A 19622-nucleotide genomic window follows, 5' to 3' on the forward strand; every position below is an offset into this window, starting at 1 on the left:
GTACATGCCTTACAATTATAAAAATTGGTGACCCAATTTGGGGCAGCCCTTAAGGGCTTTCATTTCCTATGAATGAGTTTCTGGTCATAGTTCACTTCTTGATGTTAAAGATCCTTCAGTTTTCATGTTTTTCAATCTTTCAGAAAAGGAGTGTAGGATTTCAGACCGCCTCTGCCATCCCTGCCCAATTGCTTAATCTGGCAAAAACTGAAGGAGGCGGGGAATTCCTCCAGCAACTTTGAACACTTTCTATGAAACATATCTTTGCACCAGATCAACCCAAGGCCAGCTTCTATAAGAAGCAACTTTGGGTTTCTTGTCTTAAGACGCAGAATTCAGGCAGGGGCTGTTGGAAGTGGAGGAAAGTCCTTTCTATCTGCATTGGCCAAGTGAGCACAAGATTCCCTCCCTGTTTCTTCCCCTCTTCCCCCTCACCTCTGATGCTTAGGAGGAAAGATTGAGTTCTAGCTGGCTCTGGGAAAAGCCATCAGACATTCCCCAGTCTCCAAGCAGGACTACAGCTTTCCAAACTTCTTCATCCAGCAAAGAAGGTAGAAAAGATAAGGGTGGGAGGAATAGAAGTGGGCTGAGGATTTGATTCCATCCTGCATGGAGAGGACTGGTGAAAGAGTAGAGGAAAGGGAAGCAGCTATGGGATTAAATTCAGGGAGAAGGCTAACTGAAGAAGGGAGCCAGAGGTGCCAAGGCTGAGGTAAGTTGGGGCTTTAAAGGAAAGAAAAAGACAAAGAACAAAAGAGTTATGGATATTTGACATACTGAAAGACTTTTCAGATATTTGTAACAAAAAGATCAGAACTCAAGAGCAAAGTCCATATAAAAGATTCAAAAGAAATATAAGAAAAACATTAAAGACTAAATCTATCATTCATTAAGCTCAAACTGCTTATTTGTTATACATATGAAAATGTTATTAGTATTCTAAAAATTGTCATCATTACCAAGGTACTTTGAAAGAAAAGTTGGGGCTAAGTTGTATATGCTGGAGTGATTCTAAAAAAACAAATTGGATAGGAAAAGGTAAAAGGGAGTAATTATATTATAAAAATGATTCATAAAAGGAAGAGCTAATACAGAGGAAGCAGGTGGGGTAGGGATTTGGTAACCTGGGTTGAATAAGAAATAAATTGTATATCTTGAAAGGTGTAGAAGTCTTCTGAACTTGTAGAGAGATGAGAAAACTCAGGGACAGAGAGGGGAGGGATTTTTGGAGGGGGGTATAGATTGAAACTGGGAGGTGGGGAGTAAGAGAAGGGACCCTTGGAAGAATGGGTGAAGTGGAGGGTGGGAAGATGAGAAGAAAGATAACGTAACAGGGATAGGGCAAAAAGAGAGGCTGAAAAAGAAAATAGTAAAAATAAGATGGAAATACAAATAGTAATTATAAATTTGAATGAGAATGGGATGTTTATAGCAGCTCTTTTTGTGGTAGAAGATATGGATATTTCAGGGATCCTTATCAATTGGGAATAATTGAAAAAGTTATGGTGTATGGTTGTGTTAGAATACTATAAGAAATGATGAGCTCATTGATCTTATAAAGGCATAAAAAGTCTTACATGAAATAATGAAGAACAAAGTGAGCAGAACCAAGAGAACATTGTATATAGTAACAGCAATATTGTTTCAGAAACGACTTTGAGCAACTAAGTAATTTTGACTATTACAAATGCACAAATTAAAAATAAAAAATATATGAAGAAACATGCTACTGCATCCAGAGAATGTATTTATAGATACATAGATGTATTTATAGAATAATTTTACATATTATATATGTACATATATATATACATATACATGTGTATATGTTATATGAATATATGTTATATATATATATGTAAATGTCTATGTTTGTGTCTAATGGTAGAAAAGAAATCTGCCATACATATATAGTTATTTATGTGGAAATAAGAATTCCTTACTCTTCTAATAATCATAATAATCAATCCATAAGTAGTTAATAATTCATTTATATGCTTTATAGTTTATTTGTAAAACACATTATATTCATTATTTCATTTGAGTTTCACAATTACCCTGTAGAGTAGAAATTATTATTATTTTGATTATATAGATGGGAAGGTCTGGTCAAGTCTGGTTGGTTGAAGTGATGTACATAAGGTCACACAACTATTAAGTGTTTGGAGATTTGAATTTGTCTTTTTTTTTAATTCTTTTTATTCTGATTTTTCCATTCCAAATTTTCTACCTTCTCGACCTATTACAAAGGCAAAAAAGTTATACACATTATACATAGGATGTATACATAGGATGCAAAATATTTTCACATTTGCCATGTTCAAAAAAAATACAAGAAAAATTTAAAAATGAAAAATATATGCTTCAATCTTCACTCTTGAGTCCATCAGTTCTCTCTCTAGAGGTGAATAGAATTACTCATCATGAATCCTTTGGAAAAATTGTGGTAAATCATTTTATTGATCTGAGTTAATGTATTTCACAATTGATTATCTTTACAATATTGCTATTATTGTATACATTGTTTTGGCTCTGCTCACTTTCAGTTCATATAAATCCTCCTAGGATTTTCTGAAACCATACCCTCTATCCTTTCTTATAGCCCAATCTTATTACATTATATTCATATACTCTGAGTAATTATGAAACACTTAGCACAATGCTGGGCATATGATAAGAGCTGTAAATAGTTAGTTGTTATTGTTGTTGTTATTACTTGTTCAGCCATTCCCTTATTGAAAGGTATATCCTCAGTTTCCAATTCTTTACTGCCATAAAAAGAACTGGCATAAATATTTTATATATATGTGTGTGTTTTTCCTTTTTCTCTTATCTCCTTATAGTATCGACCCCAGTAGCTATATTGCTGGACCAAAATGTTTGCACAATTTTATAGTTCTTTGTAGTTCCAAATTGTTTTTCTGAATGATTTATAGAGAACTGAATGTTGGTACATATGTACTTTCTTCCTGATTTCTTTCCAGATTTCACAACAATTATTGCAAAATATTAAGTTCTTGCCTCAATAGCGAGGATCTTTGGGTTTATCAAATACTAGGTAACTGTGTTCATTTGTTTCTGTATATGGTATTTATTTCACTGATGAACCTCTCTAATTCTTATCCAGTACCAAATTGTTTTGATGATTATGGCTATGTAGTATAGATTGAGAAGTCTGTCACTTTTTTTTTCACTGATTTTCTTGATATCTATGATCTTTTGTTTCTCCAAATGAATTTTATTATCATTTTTTTCTATCTCTATAAAGTAATTCTTTTGTAGTTTGGTATGGAACTGAATAAGTAAGTTAACTTAAGTGGTATTGTCATTTTAAAAGGATAAAATACTTCCTATGAACAATAAAAATTTCTTTAGTTAATTTGATGTCTTTACTTGTATGAAGAATGTCTTGTAATTGTATTCATGTGGTCCTGTGTCTTGGCACACAGACTCCAAAGCATTGTCTGCAGTTATTTTTAATGGAATTTCTCCTTCTTTTGCTTCTTTTGGGTTTTGTTGGCATAGGTAGACAGACATATTATTATGTATATAATATGTATGATGTGTGTATACATGAAGGTGTGTGTATATGAATACTGATGATTTGTATTGTTTTATTTTATATTCTGGAACTTTATTAAAGTTGTTAATTCTTCAACTAGTTTTTTAGTTAACTCTCCAAGATTCTCCAAGTAAAGCATCATATAGCCATAAAAAGTGATAATTTTGTTTCCTTGTTACCTATGCTTATTCCTTCAATTTCTTGTCATTGCTATAGTTAGCATTTTCTAGTACATTATTATTCCCCCATCCTGAGCCATCTAGCTGCCTCTCTAGTACATTATTAAATAATAATGGTGATAATGGGCATCCTCGTTTCAACCTTGATCTTATTGAAAAGGCTACTACTTTATCTTTATTCTATACAGTATTTATTCTGATTTTATATAGTTATATTTTATCATTTTAAGAAAAGCTTCATTTGGGGCATCTAGGTGGCACAGTAGATAGAGCACCAGCCCTGAAGTAAAGGACCTGAGTTCAAATCTGGTCTCAGACAGTTAACATTTTCTAGCTGTGTGACCCTGGGCAAGTCACTTAACCCCAAGTTCCTCAGGGGGGGAAAAAAAAGCTTCATTTATTCCAATGGTTTTTAATTTCTTAAAAATTAAATACAAGCTTTTTCAACATTTTTGGAGTTAATCATCTAATTTTTGTCATTTTCCATAGAGATGTTCAGTTATACTTATAGTTTTCCTAATATTAATTTAGCCCTGCATTCTTGGTATAAATCCAGCTTGGGTATATCATTTTTGTAATATATTGTCACGGATCATTGTATTGATAAGAAAAGCCAAGTCTTTGACAGTCAATTATTGTTTACAGTATTGCTGTTACTGTGTACAATATGCTTAACAAGATTATCTTAATAACATCAGTTCATATAAATCTTCCCAGGATTTTCTGATACCATGTTCTTTATCAATTCTTACAACAGTATTCCATTACAATCCTTACCACAAGTTGTTTATCCATTCCTCATTTGATTGGTTTCTCCTTGGTTTTTAATTCTCTGGTATCACAAACAAAAGATGTTATAAACATTTTTGTGCATATGAGTGCTTTTCCTTTTCCTTTGATCTCTGACTCACTAGCAGAATTGCCAGATCAAGGGTTATGTAAGGTTTTATAGTTAATTCTTGAAGAAAAAGTTAAATAAGTTTTAGGAGCAAATAGAAAGTGAAACTATGCTAGGCAGGCTGAGGAATACATTTAGCTGCATAAAATAATCTCCCACACCCAATCTCTGGACTCTCATTTTCTTCTTAGGAATTTAGAGAACTAGGATTGCCAGTTTTAAAGATCTTCCCCAAGTGGTGAATCCTTTCAGATAATTTCCCTAACATTTATGTTGGGTTCCCCTTTCCCTGCAGAAGAGATACTATCATGGACAGATTGAAAGTTGTTGAAGTCTTTGAAGGCCTCTCCTTTCCAGGAAACTTGCAAACCCAAGAGACCCTGCATGCTGCTGTCAACTTCCAGTTCCAAGACACAGATGTCCTCTTGGTCACTTTCCCAAAATCAGGTAATAGGTGCAGCTGGCAGAACTTGCCCCCAGAAAAAATGAAGAAACTCTTCTTGGCTTTGGCTAACCTTCTCACCTCCCTTCCATGCCTTTGTTTTTCCTTTTTGGTGACCCTCCCATCCAAAATGCTTCAATCATATACCTGGTCAATGCCCACTGTTTGTTTTCTAGCCCTCTGAATTTTCTATCTGGAATTTGGCAGGAGATTATTCATACTAGGTCTTCTGGGTCTAAATTCTTATATGATAACCAAAAGTCATTCCACAGCAAGTTAACAAGTGTTTCAGTTAGCTGGGATATTTTTTTCCATCTTGATGAGTCAGAGTTAAGTTGGATTCCAAGCCACTTCCCTCCAGATTGCCAAACTGTGGGAAGTTGACCAGAGACTTTAGGAATAGTTCACCAAAGGCCAAGATTTTTAGTTATTACTCATTCCCAGAGAATTCTCTCCCTCCCTCTTCTCCTCAAGATGAGAAATTTGATATAGGTTATACATGTGCAGTCATGCAAAACATATTTGCATATTTGACATGTTGTGAAGAAAACACAGACCAAAGAACCAAACCAAACAAAACAAGAAAAATAAAGTAAAAAAGCTAATGCTTATTAAAAGAGCATAATTGAATAGGGTCATTTCTGTCGTCTTTGTTCCTAGGAATGAATTTGATATGTGAATAATTTTGTTGTAAAAAAGTCTTCTGGCCAGTGTTTTGTTCTACTAAACCAAATGGTTTTTTCCTAATCAAACAAGAAACACAATGGCATCTCATATTCTCTCCCTCATTCAGTTAATTGTGAGAAACTGAAGGTGTGGTCCATTGTTGAATATGAATTAGAAGCCTGCTTGCTTCTTGCTAGAACTTTCACCAAGGATAGTCTGGATTCATATATGGATGATTCTCATAAAGATATTGTACAAATGGGAGAGCAAACACATAGGCTACTGTATGATGCTTTTTCTGTCACTTTTTTTTAGATATTAAGTGGATAGAGTGTTGAGCCTGGAGTCAGCAGAATCTCAGTTCAAACCCAGCCTCAGACACTGATTAGCTATATAATTCTGGGCAAGTCACAAGCTCTCTTTGCCTTAGTTTCCTCAGCTGTAAAGTGGGAATAACAATAAGGTTATTGTAAAGATCAATTGAGATAAAGCACTTTGCACAATTCCTGACACATGGTAGGTATTATATAAATGTTTATTTTTTCCCCTTCACTATTAATAAGATCTGAGACGTTTCTCATGTCTTTGATATTCCTCCTTCTTTGAGACACCTTGTATATCAATCTCTCAGTGCCCTCACAATTGTGGCCCCTCTAGCATAACTCTCCATATACATTTGGTCCAATCCAACTGTTTTTCTTGTATTTCTTCCTTTTAATGTCATTTTTACCTTTCTTGTAGTTATATCTGGAACTCTGATGTCATATGGGGTGCTTCATTATCTTTGGTAGTATAGGGGATAGAATGTCAGAACTGAAATCAGGAAGACTCCTTTCCCTGAGTTCAAATCCAGCCTCAGACACTTACTAGCTGTGTGACCCTGGGCAAATCACTTAAGCCTGTTTGCCTCAGTTTCCTCATCTATAAATTGAATGGAAGAAGGAAACAGCAAATGTCTTCAGTATCTTTGCAAAAAAAGACCCCAAATGAGGTCACAAAGAGTCAGACAGTTTTGAAAATAACCAAAAAATAGTGAATTTTTGCAAATCTCCATTTTTGTTTTATTTGTAGTTCTTCCCTTCTCATTCTTAAATGCCTTTGGGACCGCTTGTTAGCTATCTTGTCAAACTTTTCTTTCAAGTGGTTTTACTCTTCCCTGCTTCTCTGGGCAAATGATCAAAATGATACTGGTTATAATTATCCATCATCCTTCTTCCTACTGTTAAAGGGAAAAAGCCAATACTGTACTCTATGTTAAGGCACCAGTCTGCCAGAAACAATTTTAAATGAAGATTAATCTTATTAGATTACTTAATTTAAGATTAATCTAATTCCAAGTTATTTCTGATTTAGAGAATGAGATGTCTAAATGACAATGTTATCTCATGGCCTTCAACTGTCTCTGCTCCAAGAAAATTTCAGGTTACATAAGAACCCAAAAAAGAAAAATCAAGATACTTAACTATCCAGTTTTAGATTAACATTCCAAATAAAGGATAAATCATATCTCTATCCCTTTCCTCCTAGATTACTCATCTCCAGGAATCAATATATTTCTTCCCACAAGTATATTATTGACAATTCTGTTTGACTGATTTTATGATTGAGAAAGGATATTTTAAGTAGAGAGGACCCCAATTTAATTCCCTCCAGGAATAAAGTGAAGAATTTGTTTCTTGATAGATCCTGTCCTATCAAGTAGAAGTAGAAAATTGAGCTTGGGGGACAAGCTGTGGAGACAGTAGTTATTAAGTCTTAAGAAATGAAAAATGGGGGGAACTGGGATTCTTATTTTCATATGCCTCCCCAATCCATACCCTTGGCTTTCAAAACCATTACTCTTTCTTTTTCTTCTAGGTACAACCTGGATGCAGCAAATCCTGAGCCTCATCTTCAACAAAGAGAACCCCCAGTCCACCCAAAGCCTACCTACCTGGCATCGTGTCCCTTGGATTGAGCAAATGCATTTATTGAAGTATTTGACTGACATGAAGGCATCCAAAGTACGCCTCCTCACCACTCACTTCCATGCCAGATTACTGATCCATAACTTGAAGAATACCAAAACTCGAGTAAGTGAGTTGATCTCAGAGGCTTTCTTTGTCTTTTTTCCCCTGGGGGGGGAAGGGGGAGAGAAAAACCACAGCAAAATAAACAGGTAGAAGGGTGAGAGAAAATAGAGAAAAAACAGGAAAAAGAAAAGCAAAAGAAAGAAAAGAGATCCACTGAGGTATCTTTTTTTAAAAAGCAGAGAAAAAAACCAGAAAGAAAACTAAAAGGAAGCAGGAAAAAGTTGGACAGCTTTGAAAGTGACTTCTTCGGTGTATCATAAACTTAGAAAGAAAAACATGGCCTATAAAACAGAGAACTGAAGTTTTATATATAATCCACTTTTTTCTGTTATGCTGTGTATGAGGAAATTCCCATTTATTTGATATTTATTAAATTCAGAATAAATATATATATAATATTCATATATGTACATGTAGAAAATACATACTTATAATACATATATGTTCATGTATGTATTGATATATGTTATATTCATACGAATTATATATTATATATGTTATATTCATATAATACATATGTGTTCATGTATATAGTCATATAAAAGTTTAGAATTAAATATATATAATACTCATATATACACATAAAATTATATATATATATATGTATATATATATATATATATATATATATATACACACACACACACATATAATACATATATTGTAAATTGGAAGACCTAGATTCAAATGTCATCTTTGACACTGCATAAGCTTGGACAATTAGCTTTTCTGTCCCCCTTTTACTCCACCTGCAAAATGAAAAGTTGGTACTCAGTGACCCCTATGATCCCTTTCTATTCTGAAACTGATTCTTCAGTTGACTGAAGAAAAACTCCAGGTGATTTTCAGGACCAAAACCAGCAGTCAGCAGAAGGAAGTAAATGACTAATAGTATATCTTTCAGAAATACAATATTTTCCTTGCCAAAAAAACAAAAAAAAATTGATACCCAGTCTCCTATTTACTGTTCTAGTCCTTTGTGTGAATCATTTTGCTTGGCTTCAGGAGTCATAGGGAGCAAAATACTTTCAAAATGGAGGAACACTGCATGAGGCTTAAGAGGCTGATCGCTTATTAAGCCCACTTTGTCACAATCAGGTAATCAGGGTATGAATTCTTGGTTCAGCTGTTATTGTCTGTCCTTCATTCAAAATAACATTACTCTCTCCTCTGGAACCATCTGGGACCAGTGACAATATATAGATCAGGATAACTGGAGATGACTCCAGATGCAGGGTCTTTGTAAGGCAAGGTGTTTAATAGATCTCCATTTGTCTGAGGCAACATTCATTCAGTGATTAAGGTTAGGTAAGAAATGAAGCCCCAAATGGCCTCTTTTATCTAGTCCAAAAAAATTGATCTGGGAAGGAAAGACCCTCAAGGTTTCTGGCCCAAACAGAAACAGTTATGATTTATATTCACTCCAAGTTATCAAAACCCAAACAATAGTCAAAGGAGCCTCAGGGTAGGTCCTATTATTGGCCAGTCAGTGAGAACCAGAGTGATTTGGGTTAAAAGATTTTTTTTTTTTTTTTATGATAGAATAAATAAGAAGGGAAGAGAAAAAAAGAGAAATCTGGCCTGTAAACCCCAAGATATCTTTCCAAAGTTTCAGTGATCAAAATTTATATTCCTTTGGGCAGAGTATGCACAGGTCAGGGTATGATTCCCTATGTGTACAGAGAAGGGGGAGGAAAAGGAGGAAAGGAAGGATGGATAGATGGAGGGATGGATGGATGTTGGTTTACCTAGTCCTATGAAAAAAAGACAAGAACACCTGGATTCAAATTCTTTCTCCTGGGTTCTGACACTTATGACCCTTATTTGGACAAGTCATTTAACCTGAGCCTCAGTTTCTTAATCTGTAAAATGAAGCAATTGAACTAGATGGCCTCTCAAGCCTGATCCAGGCCTAGATTTAGGGTCCTTTGAAAAAACAGTGCTTCAGAACAGAATCTCAAGGACAATATAGTGGATAGATGAGAACATGCACCAAGGTGAGGATGTCAAGGGAAAGAAGGGAAGTTTGGGAAATATATTGCAAAGGTGAAACAAATAGATCTTGATAACAGCTTCTATGTGGGGGGTTAGAGATAGTAGAAATCCAGGATGACTGCTAGATTATGAACCCAAGGGATGGAAAAATGATGTTGGAGAGTGGGGGAGGATTAGGAGAAAAGATAAATGAATTCTATAGTGGACATACTGTGTTTAAGGTGTGTACACCTTAAGGTACATGAAATTTAAGGTGTATGAAAAGCAATTAAAGATGAAAGATTGGAGAGCAGAGAGATTGGGGGAGGAAGAGTAGGTTTGAGAATCATCAGTATAGAGATGGTAACTAAATTCTTCCAGCTGATAAGATCCTCAAGTGAATTAGTATGAAGGTAGAAGAGAAAAGAACCCAAGACTTCTTAAAGAACATTACCTGGGGAGGAGGGGGCAGAGCCAAGATGGTGTAGAGGACATACGTTTCTTTCTGATCTTCTCCCATGACCCTCACACTATATACCAAATCCAGCCTCTGAGTTAGGTATGAGCAGGCAGAATCCACAAATATTGGGAGTGTAACAAATTGCCAGCAGAAAATAATTTCAAAGATCACCAGAAAACGTCTGTTTCAATTGGGCATGGAGGGAGGTGGGCCAAGTGCAAGCAGTCCAAGCACAGACACCAAGTGAAAGTAGCTCATTTCCCAGGGCTGTGCAGGCTCCACACACCAGAGAATCTATGGTGAGGACTCTATCACAGTGTTGGCTACTCTTCTCTGGTGGCAAGCCAGTAGATCAGCAGAGAAGTTATAAAACATCCAAAAGAAACACAAAAGGTAAAGAGTGTATACCAAAGCACCAGAGGCTCACAGGACCTGGCCACACCCATCCAACCCTGGGAGTGAGTCAGCAGGGACTCAGTACAGCCGCTGCTGTTTGTAAAGAAGCTTGGACAACCTCCCTTGCCCTAAACGCAGATCTCAACTTTTTTTTAAAAGTGAGTAAGAAAGCAAAAAGAACTCTGACTATAGAGAGTTTTTAATGGTGAAAGAGAAGAACAGATTTCAAACCCTAAGGATACAAAAGCAGAATGCATCTAAATGAAGCACCAAAGGTGTAATATAAATTGCCCCCATCACACAAGGCTCTCCTAGAAGAAATTTTAAAAGATCTTGAAAGAGAGCTAGAAGAAAAATGGGGAAAGGAAATGAAAACTTTGCAAGAGGGAAAAGGCAACACAGAAATTATCTGAAGAAAATTCACCACAAAATAGACTTAGTGAAATGGAAAAATCATATAATTCATTAAAAAATAGATTTGATAAAATGGAAAAGAAAACAATTACCTGAAAAACAGAATTTGTGAAACGAAAAAAAATCCATAGAAGAAAACAACTCATTTAAAAATTAAATTGGACAAATACAAAAAGAAATTTAAAAAAAAAAGTAAATCAAGAAAATAATTCACCAAAAATCAAAACTGATCAATCAGTAAAGCAAACTAAAAAAATAGAAAAAAGTGTAAAATACCTACTTGGGAAAACAACTCACCTGGAAAAATAGATCTAGGAGAGACAATCTAAGGATTATTGGACTTCCTGAAAACTCTGATGAAAAAAAGAGCCTAGACACTAGAGAACTACCCTGATGTCATAGAATAAAAAGGTAAAATAGCCATTGAAAGAATTCACCAAACACCTCCTGAAAGAGACCCAAAATTAAAACTCCATGGAATATCATGGCTAAATTTCATAACTATCAGATCAAGAAAAAAATATTGTAAGCAGCCAGAAAAAAAAAAAAAAAACCAATTCAAATACCGAGGAGCCACAATAAGAATTATCCATGACCTAGAAGCTTCCACCTTAAAATATCAAAGGGTCTGAAATATGATAGTCCCAAAGGCAAAGGAATTTGGAATGCAGCCAAGAATAAACTACCTGGCTAAACTGAGCATTTTCTTTCAGGGAAGAAGATGGACATTCAATGAAACAGGTGAATTTCATTTATTTCTGATGAAAAGGCCAGAGATAAACAAAAAATTTGACCTCCAAACATAGAACTCAAGAAAAGCAGAAAAAGGTAAAAAGAAGAGAACATTACCTGAAGGAAGATACAGCAAAGGATATGTAGGAGAGAGAAAGGTGGCCCAAAAATCTAAAAAGAAGAGCATCATGAAGGAGAGCGTGATTGACAGAGAGGTCAAGGACAAAGAGGATCATAAAAAGACCATTGGATTTGGCAACTAAGAGATCAGCAACTTTGGAGAGAGCAGTTTCTCTGGACTGATGAGATTGGGATCCAGATGGTAAGAGAGTAAGAAGAAAGCTCAAATTCCACTGTCTTCAGTAAGCTTTCCTGGTTCCTCCTTTCCAGACTTGGAAAAAATTTGTCCTAGTCCCAATTTCCCTTACTTCAAAATGAAAAGTTTGAGGGAAAAAAATCTCTGGGTTTAGTATCAGAAGTTCCAGTATAAGCTCCATTGCTTATTATCAACCTGGTCTTGGATAAGCAACTTCCCAAAATGTCACCTGGGACACCCTCATAAGGCATATCCATCTAGGTATGTTTGCCATAAGGTAAACATCAAGAAGGAGTCCAAATGTAGTTGTGAGGCAGAGGGGTGGAAATACTTCAGAATTCAGAACATAAACATGAATTTTCATGAGATGGAGAAAGAGATCCCAGGATACAGTCCCATGAAAGGAGAAGCCAGAATTCCCTCAGGCTGCTGCTGAGGAAGCTGCTGGTGCAGCCAGATCATCTTGGTACTGTCACTTTTGGAAGGAATTGCACAGAGAACATCCAGTAGTTTCCTATTTTATAAAGAATTATTCAGGCTGCCCATCAGTTGGGGAATGGCTGAATACATTCTGGTGTATGAAGATAATGGAATATTATGGTTCTATAAAAAATTATAAACAAGCTGATTTTAGAAAGGCCTGGAAAGATTTACATGAACTGATGCTGAGGGAAACAAACAGAACCAGAAATACATTGGACACAATAGCAGCAAGAATGTGCAATGATCAACTATTAAAAACTTGGCTCTTTTCAGTAGCTCAGTGATTCAAAGCAATCCCAATAGACTTTGGACCAAAACTGCCATCCACATCCAGAAAAAGCAACACATGCTATATTTACTTCTTCAAAGGAACAAAAGCACAGTTCAACAGCTTCAGTCCCAAATGCCTCCTACCATGAACCTCCACCACTAAACTTACCCGAGGTCCCTGACCACACTATGCTTGCATGAGAGTGTGATTGGGATAGTGCTCAAGGAACCCATCATAATTTCAGAGAAACAGATGGAAAAATTCCAGAGCTCCCTTTTCACTGCAGAAGATGATGAAAAGGTCCACTTGGTGAACAATTTCCAAATCCTCAGGCATTGAAGGGAAGAATAGTTTAGGCTTTTTCCAGTCCTGAAGGGGGTCATGCTGTCAATGGTAACAGCACTAACATCCAAATGCTTCCATATCAGCTAAGAGCAAACCAGGGATGTGGCCCTTCTGTCACAGACTGACTTCTCAGAGCCATTTGGGAGGTAGAGTGGAGTAGAAGAGAAAATAGCCATTTCGAATGGCTTAAATCACCTGATTTAAGAGCTAATAAACCTTACCACTCTGCTATGCTAGGGTCCTTCAACAGCTTTGATATTGGATAGACTTTTTTAAATATCTAAGTCTGGGGTGGGGGGGAGACTTTAAAATCTACCAGGCTAAAGCCACCAGGAGGGGCAAGAAATGGGAAAATGACTCCTTAGCTTGGCTCCTTAGGGTTAATGGAAAAGGGAGGTAGATATTAATAACTGTCAGGAATAACTGTTAGGGTTTGACCTGCCTGCCTCTTTCTAGGTGGGCACCTCCCTCTCTGTCCCATCTACAATGCAAATTCTTTTTGTTGGGAAAAAAATCACTTTGTTCTTTCCCTCCAGCAGCTCTGGCCCCTTGAACTCTCTACTATAACAGGGCCCTGCTCCAAGGCCATTGGCAGCTGTAGGCAAGACAAAAGCAATAATTATAGCAGCTGGGAGATTTCCTACCAATGTTACCTCAAATACTGAAACTAGGCACTGGAAATGGAATTTCAGAAGGTTGTAGACTTTTTGTTTTGTTTGTTAATTTTTTTTTGCCATTCCAGTGTCATCCATTAAAAATATTAATGGGGGCAGAGGGGAAAAATTATTCTTACTAGACTCACTTGTTTCTGCATGCCAAAATAGTACTATTATGTCAGCACCCTGTATAGTTCAATGCCCTGAGACAAAGTCTCAACTGACCTAAACTAGTTAGAGCACTATCATTCCCTTCTCTAGAATTCAGTTTCTATGAAGTAAACAAGTTGAACTCTTATTCTTAAGATGTCTTCTAACCTTTTTTTATCCTTTTATCCTTTGAACAGGTGGTCTAGAAGGTTCACTCAGTTTGAGTGAATTCATCTTGAATTCTGTGATTCCATATGAGCATAGAAAGTAGGATAGAGGACTCTGATGGACATTGTTCTTTTCAATAATGACAATTCAAGTCAATTTCAATAGGCTTATGATGGAGAGAGCCATCTGTGCCCAGAGTGAGATTTTGGGAACTGAATGTGGATTACAACAGTTTTTTGTTTACCTTTTTTGTTGTTTGCTTTTTCTTTTCTTTCTCATTTTTTCTTTTTGATCTGATTTTTTTTTTTTTGTGCAGCATGATAAATGTGGATATATGTATAGAAGAATTGAACATCTTTAACATATATGGGATTGCTTGCTATCTAAGCGAGGGTTGGAGGGTATGGCAGGAGGAAAATTTGGAACACAATTTTGCAAGGTTAAATGTTGAAAACTATCTTTGCCTATATTTTGAAAATAAAAAGCTATTATTATTTAAAAAAAGAAAAAAGAAAAGAAAAGAAAGTAGGATACAGAAGGGAGAAAAGTAAGTGGGGATAGAGGAGCATCCCTAAGGAACTTGGTTAGGCAACAGATCTTAGAACTTGACCCAGCAGTGCAGGATTACTCTCACCCATTCTTCATTTGGTTTTTCCTTAGGTGGTATATGTGGCACGGAATCCAAAGGATGTCCTGGTCTCCTACTATCACTTCCACAATTTGGCAAAGTTTATGCCAGAATTTGATTCCTTTGAAGATTTCTTTGACCAGTTCCTGGAGGGCAAAGGTTATTTATTATCTGGGGACCCAGGGTGTGATCTCCATTTTGAGAGCAATCCCATTTCTTATGTCTGGTTCATCTCTAATTTTAATTTTCAGTTCCAACTTCTTTCCCTCTCTTCATTCCCCTTCCCATTTATTGAAAAAACAAGAAATATGATAACCATTATGCATATGAAATGATAACCTTTATACATATGAAGTTGTGCAAAAAATATTTCTAATGTCTGGTGTATTATCTAATCCCACTAATGAGAGCTGTCTAAAAGTAGAAGGGACTCATTCTGGTGTTGAAGACTTCACTCTCTCAGAGGAAACAAATTCTCCATCACTAAAAGACTTCAAAGAGAAGTCTTCTTTAGACAAGGTTAGTGGCTATATGACCTTGAACAAGTCACCCTCTACTCTCCAAGGATTCTTCATCTGTAAATTGAGGATGGTGACAGCAGTCGCCTTTCAGATTATTGTAAGGATCAAATGTAATAATTTTTATAAACAGTTGCCATAGCTTGTGGCACACAGTAAGCATCATGTAAATGCTTCTTCCTCTCTCTACCCTTCATTTTACAGATGAATTGAGGACCAGGGATTTTAAAAAAAAGTCACACTGGTGGTGAATGGCAGACCAGGCCCTCCTCACTTCAGAGTCAGAGTGGTTTTCCATACTACTCCTTCCATCTTATCAACAACTCAGGCAAATTCTGATAGTGGCAAGCCTCTGGAAAGTTTTCTAAGGCCTGAAGTCTCTGCTGCTGATTTCAGAAAGATCAAATAACGTGTTCTTCCTTTGGATTGAAAACAGATAGATGCCCCTGGGTGTGAGCTGGGCAGCTTTCCTGGTCAGCCCGGAGGGGCTATTGGCCTTGGCTTGGGAGCATTCTCTTGACCCTCTCTCTGCCTTCTCTCCCTTAGTGCACTATGGTTCCTGGTTTGACCATATAAAGGGCTGGTTATCTGTTCAGCAAGAACTGAATTTCTTTCTGCTCACTTACGAGGAGCTGTCCCAGGTAGACAATATTTTTCCAAATGTCCCTGAGCTCAGTCTTCAGTGGGGGATCCTGCAGCCCCTTCACATAGCCTTCTTGGGGGTCCTCTTCCATGGCCAAGGCTACTCCTGGCTTTGGTGATACCATAATTGGAGATGTGGAGTGCACAGAGTCCCCAACTTGGACCTTCAGCTTTTCCCCCCAGACAAGAGCCTTCTGTGCTAGCTTCCAGTCCCCTGGGATCTTCCCAGATACTCAGAATTCCCAAAGAAACAAATAAGTGGTGCTGGGAGGTTGGAGAATAAAACTAACAGGATCCTGGAGCCACAAACACACACTGGCATCCTGACAAGAACACACACAATCACATATACACGGTGCCCCAAACACAGATATTATATACACAAATCATAGGTCTTACACATTGCACATGCATTATACACACACGACACACTCACAAACACCTACAACTGTACCCACATCCACACATATTCACAAAGGCTCACATACCCACACAATCACCAAAGCACACACATTGTCACAGAAGACTCATTTCACAAACATAATCACACTCTCTCTCAGACGAGTATACACGTATACACAAACTCATAAACAGATGCATGGATGCCAGTTGTAATAGGGAGGAAGCGTCTCCTCCTCCCTCTCCAGCCCTGGTCTCTGTTTGCCAAGCCTACTCCCAGGGTCCCCCCAGCTTGGTTTCTCCCCACTCCTTCCTCAGGAGCAGTAGAGATTTCAGAACTGCCTCAATATGGGGAGGATGGGATGTGAGGGTTCTAACGCACTTCAGCCTCATTCCTGTGTCCTGTTTCCAAGGAACCTTGCCAGACTATCCAGAACCTGGCCAACTTCCTGGGTGAACATCTGGAACCCAAAGATCTTCAAAACATTCTGCATTACTGTAGTTTTTCCTTCATGAGTCAAAATGATCTGCTCAACTATACCCTTGTCCCTCCGGAAATATTTGACCACAGTGTGGGAAAGTTTATGAGGAAAGGTAAGGAGGGTTGCCTAGGGTGGGAAACTCAATGGACTTTCCCAAGGAGAAGGGGAGGCTTTACTTATCCAAGCATTTTATATCCTTTTCTCCCTTTAGGTGAAATAGAAGACTGGAAGGAACACTTCTCACCTGAGCAGAATACCAGATTCAATCATGTCTACCAGAGAGAGATGGGCGATCTCACCGTTAAATTCCCCTGGTCTTAGGAATAACCAGGAAAACAAAACCCACATTCTTTCTCTCATGCTTCTTGTAATGATGCTTTACCTCTACTCTGCCCTGCTTTCCATCCCACATTAACAAGCTACAGATTGCCCTCTATTAAAGAGCCTCATGTCCTTTATGTGTAGAGGGCTCATTTTGGAACAAAATAAGACATTCAGGAGTTTATTCAACAGTTAACAAAAGGAAGCTTACTTAACCAAAAAAGGCAATTCACTTTCTTCTGAGAAGAATAGATTTATTTTTGCCTAGATTGCTGAATCTGGAGTCAGGAAAACCTGAGTTCAGATCCAGTCTCAGACACCTCCTAGCTATGTGATACTAGGCAAGTCACTTAACCCTTACCTGCCTCAGTTTCTTCAATTATAAAATGAGGGTAATAATAACAGTTCCTAGGGCTCTTATAAGGCCCAAATGAGAGAGTTGAAATTTTAAATATAGTAGGTGCTTAATAAATGCTTAGCATATTTTCTTCCAGCTATGGTAGCCTATTTGTTTCTCACACACAATACTCCATGACTTTACACTGGTTTTCTTTAGTGTGAGGATGGCATTTAAGTTGTTACCCTGAAGGACTGGAAGGATAGTGTTGGGGGTTGGGCAAAGGTTTAAGAGAAAAGATACTTACCTGAATTTTGTTTTGGACATATTGGGCTTTTGAGATCTACTGAATATCCAATTCAAGACTCTAGACTGAAGTCCAGCAGTGAGGTTGGAGCTGGAGAGTTAGATTTACAAATCCTCAGTGTAGAGATGGCAATTAATCCAGGAGAACTGATAAGATCCCTAAATGAAAGGGAGAAAAGTGCGTCTAGGATAAAACTATGAGGAATGCCTATAGTGAGAGGAAACGATCCAGATAAAGACATTGGAGGAGTAGCCAGGTAGGAGGAGAACCAGAACAAAATGGTGTCCAGAAAACCCAATAAGTGTCAAATACTGCAAAGAGTCAAGGAGAATAAAGGTTGAGAAAAGGCCATTGGATTTGGCCACTAATACATCACTGGTAACTTTAAAGAGGCTGGTTTCAGTAGAATGACTAGATTGGGAGCCTGACTATAAGGGGTTAAGAAAGTGAGAGGAGAGAATATAAGAATATAGAGGACTTCAGCTATAAAGGGCAGAAGAGAAATAGAACATAGCAGGATGGAAAGATCAAGTGAGGATTTTCTTTGTTCTCTTCAGGAATTGGCAATGACCACATCATTTTACATACATCTTATCTCTGTTATCTCTAGCTCTTATCACAGTACCTCCCATAACAGATGCTCATGAAATGCTAGTTAAATTAAATTGAACAAGCCAAGCCAAGCATATATTCATGAAGCAGCCTCCTGGTTTGGAATTTAATAGTGGGTTAAACGATCCAGGCTGACCTTTCTGGATCTCAGTATAGGCCACGTAATATCTCTGAGAACTCGATGATAAACTGTAGACTTTGCTCCCCTTTCCAGAAGAGTATTCACTGGCAGGCACATTGCAGATAAGAGAGCTCATGACTTATCTGGGCTGAAGTCGTTACTAACTCTCATTAACCCTACACAATTTTTCTGCCTTTATGATACCCTCTCTCCTATAGGAGCCCCCTCAAATTTCATCTTTACCTGAATGCTATAAGGAGCTGGGTTAATAGAGAATGTCAGGCAAATACTAAGTGTTGATCATAATAAAGGAAAGTGTCCCTGGAGCCAACTCACATGTGGATCTGTACAAGTCAGGACAAGTGACAAAATATATACATGATAAGAGCTCTGTTTCTACATATATTACCCCTCCCCCCATCCCAAGCTTTTCTACTTGGCTGAGAGTCTCTTTTCTCCCCTAGTTTTAATGATCAAATGTTGTACCCAGGCCCATTAAATGCCCATCTGTTAAAAAGCAAAATGCATTTCATATGGATGGAGGGAAAAAAGAAACTCCCTTATACCACTGCTGTGTTGATGCTGTAAATGGCTGGTTAGGTTGGCATGAGAATTCTGCTCATTATCCCTTTTCTCTGAATTGTACTTAGAGTTCAGTGAGAACAGAACAGTGGGAAGTGCTGGTGATGGTCCAATGATTCAGGGCTGATGAGTTTCATTTGCCACTGGCCCATTTTGGGGATGGGATGATTGAGAAAGCTTAGCTGCATGAGCCACCACAGAGAAGGAAGAGAGCTGGAGTGAGTAGGGTGAAGAGAGGAAATCAATAAACCCAAATTCCATTACTGCCTCAAGCTAGTGATGCTAATGGACCTCCTACGTGGGAGCGTGATGCTGAGAAGGTAGTTTGTGCCTGGAGATTTGCATTTGGAAATTCCAGTAGGTCTCTCACCTTTGCTATTTCTATGCTGATGCTTTCTACAAAAATAGAATAATAGCAGCGACTCTGAATTTTCTTATACCCCTTCCTAGGTTAGGCAGTTTCATATTTCCATGGTCATCCTTTTTTTT

At 37.5% G+C, this 19622-nt stretch overlaps 1 protein-coding gene across 3 annotated transcripts; it reads left to right on the top strand.

Annotated features, from left to right (window-relative positions):
• Positions 1 to 240: 240 nt before the first annotated feature.
• On the top strand, positions 241 to 17667 carry LOC141554363 (sulfotransferase 1C4-like). 3 transcript variants are annotated; one of them, XM_074286169.1, is made up of 7 exons: positions 241 to 389; positions 4935 to 5086; positions 7605 to 7819; positions 14845 to 14971; positions 15877 to 15971; positions 16785 to 16965; positions 17065 to 17667. In XM_074286169.1, the coding sequence occupies exons 2-7, from the start codon at positions 4948 to 4950 to the stop codon at positions 17172 to 17174; spliced, it is 867 nt and encodes a 288-aa protein (XP_074142270.1). In that variant the 5' UTR covers positions 241 to 389; positions 4935 to 4947; the 3' UTR covers positions 17175 to 17667. The 3 variants fall into 3 exon arrangements, with proteins under 3 accessions (XP_074142270.1, XP_074142271.1, XP_074142272.1); XM_074286170.1 differs by having other exon boundaries at positions 272 to 712; XM_074286171.1 differs by having other exon boundaries at positions 272 to 551.
• The last annotated feature ends 1955 nt before the right edge of the window (positions 17668 to 19622 follow it).

The sequence above is a fragment of the Sminthopsis crassicaudata genome, chromosome 2 (assembly GCF_048593235.1).
Source record: "Sminthopsis crassicaudata isolate SCR6 chromosome 2, ASM4859323v1, whole genome shotgun sequence".
Classification (NCBI taxonomy): domain Eukaryota; kingdom Metazoa; phylum Chordata; class Mammalia; order Dasyuromorphia; family Dasyuridae; genus Sminthopsis; species Sminthopsis crassicaudata.

Coding starts and splice junctions, on each gene's coding strand:
- LOC141554363 (XM_074286169.1), top strand. CDS start 4,948: ATGGACAGATTGAAAGTTGTTGAAGTCTTTGAAGGCCTCTCCTTTCCA. Junction 5,087..7,604: donor GGTCACTTTCCCAAAATCAG/GTAATAGGTGCA, acceptor TTTTTCTTCTAG/GTACAACCTGGATGCAGCAA. Junction 15,972..16,784: donor CTTACGAGGAGCTGTCCCAG/GTAGACAATATT, acceptor CCTGTTTCCAAG/GAACCTTGCCAGACTATCCA.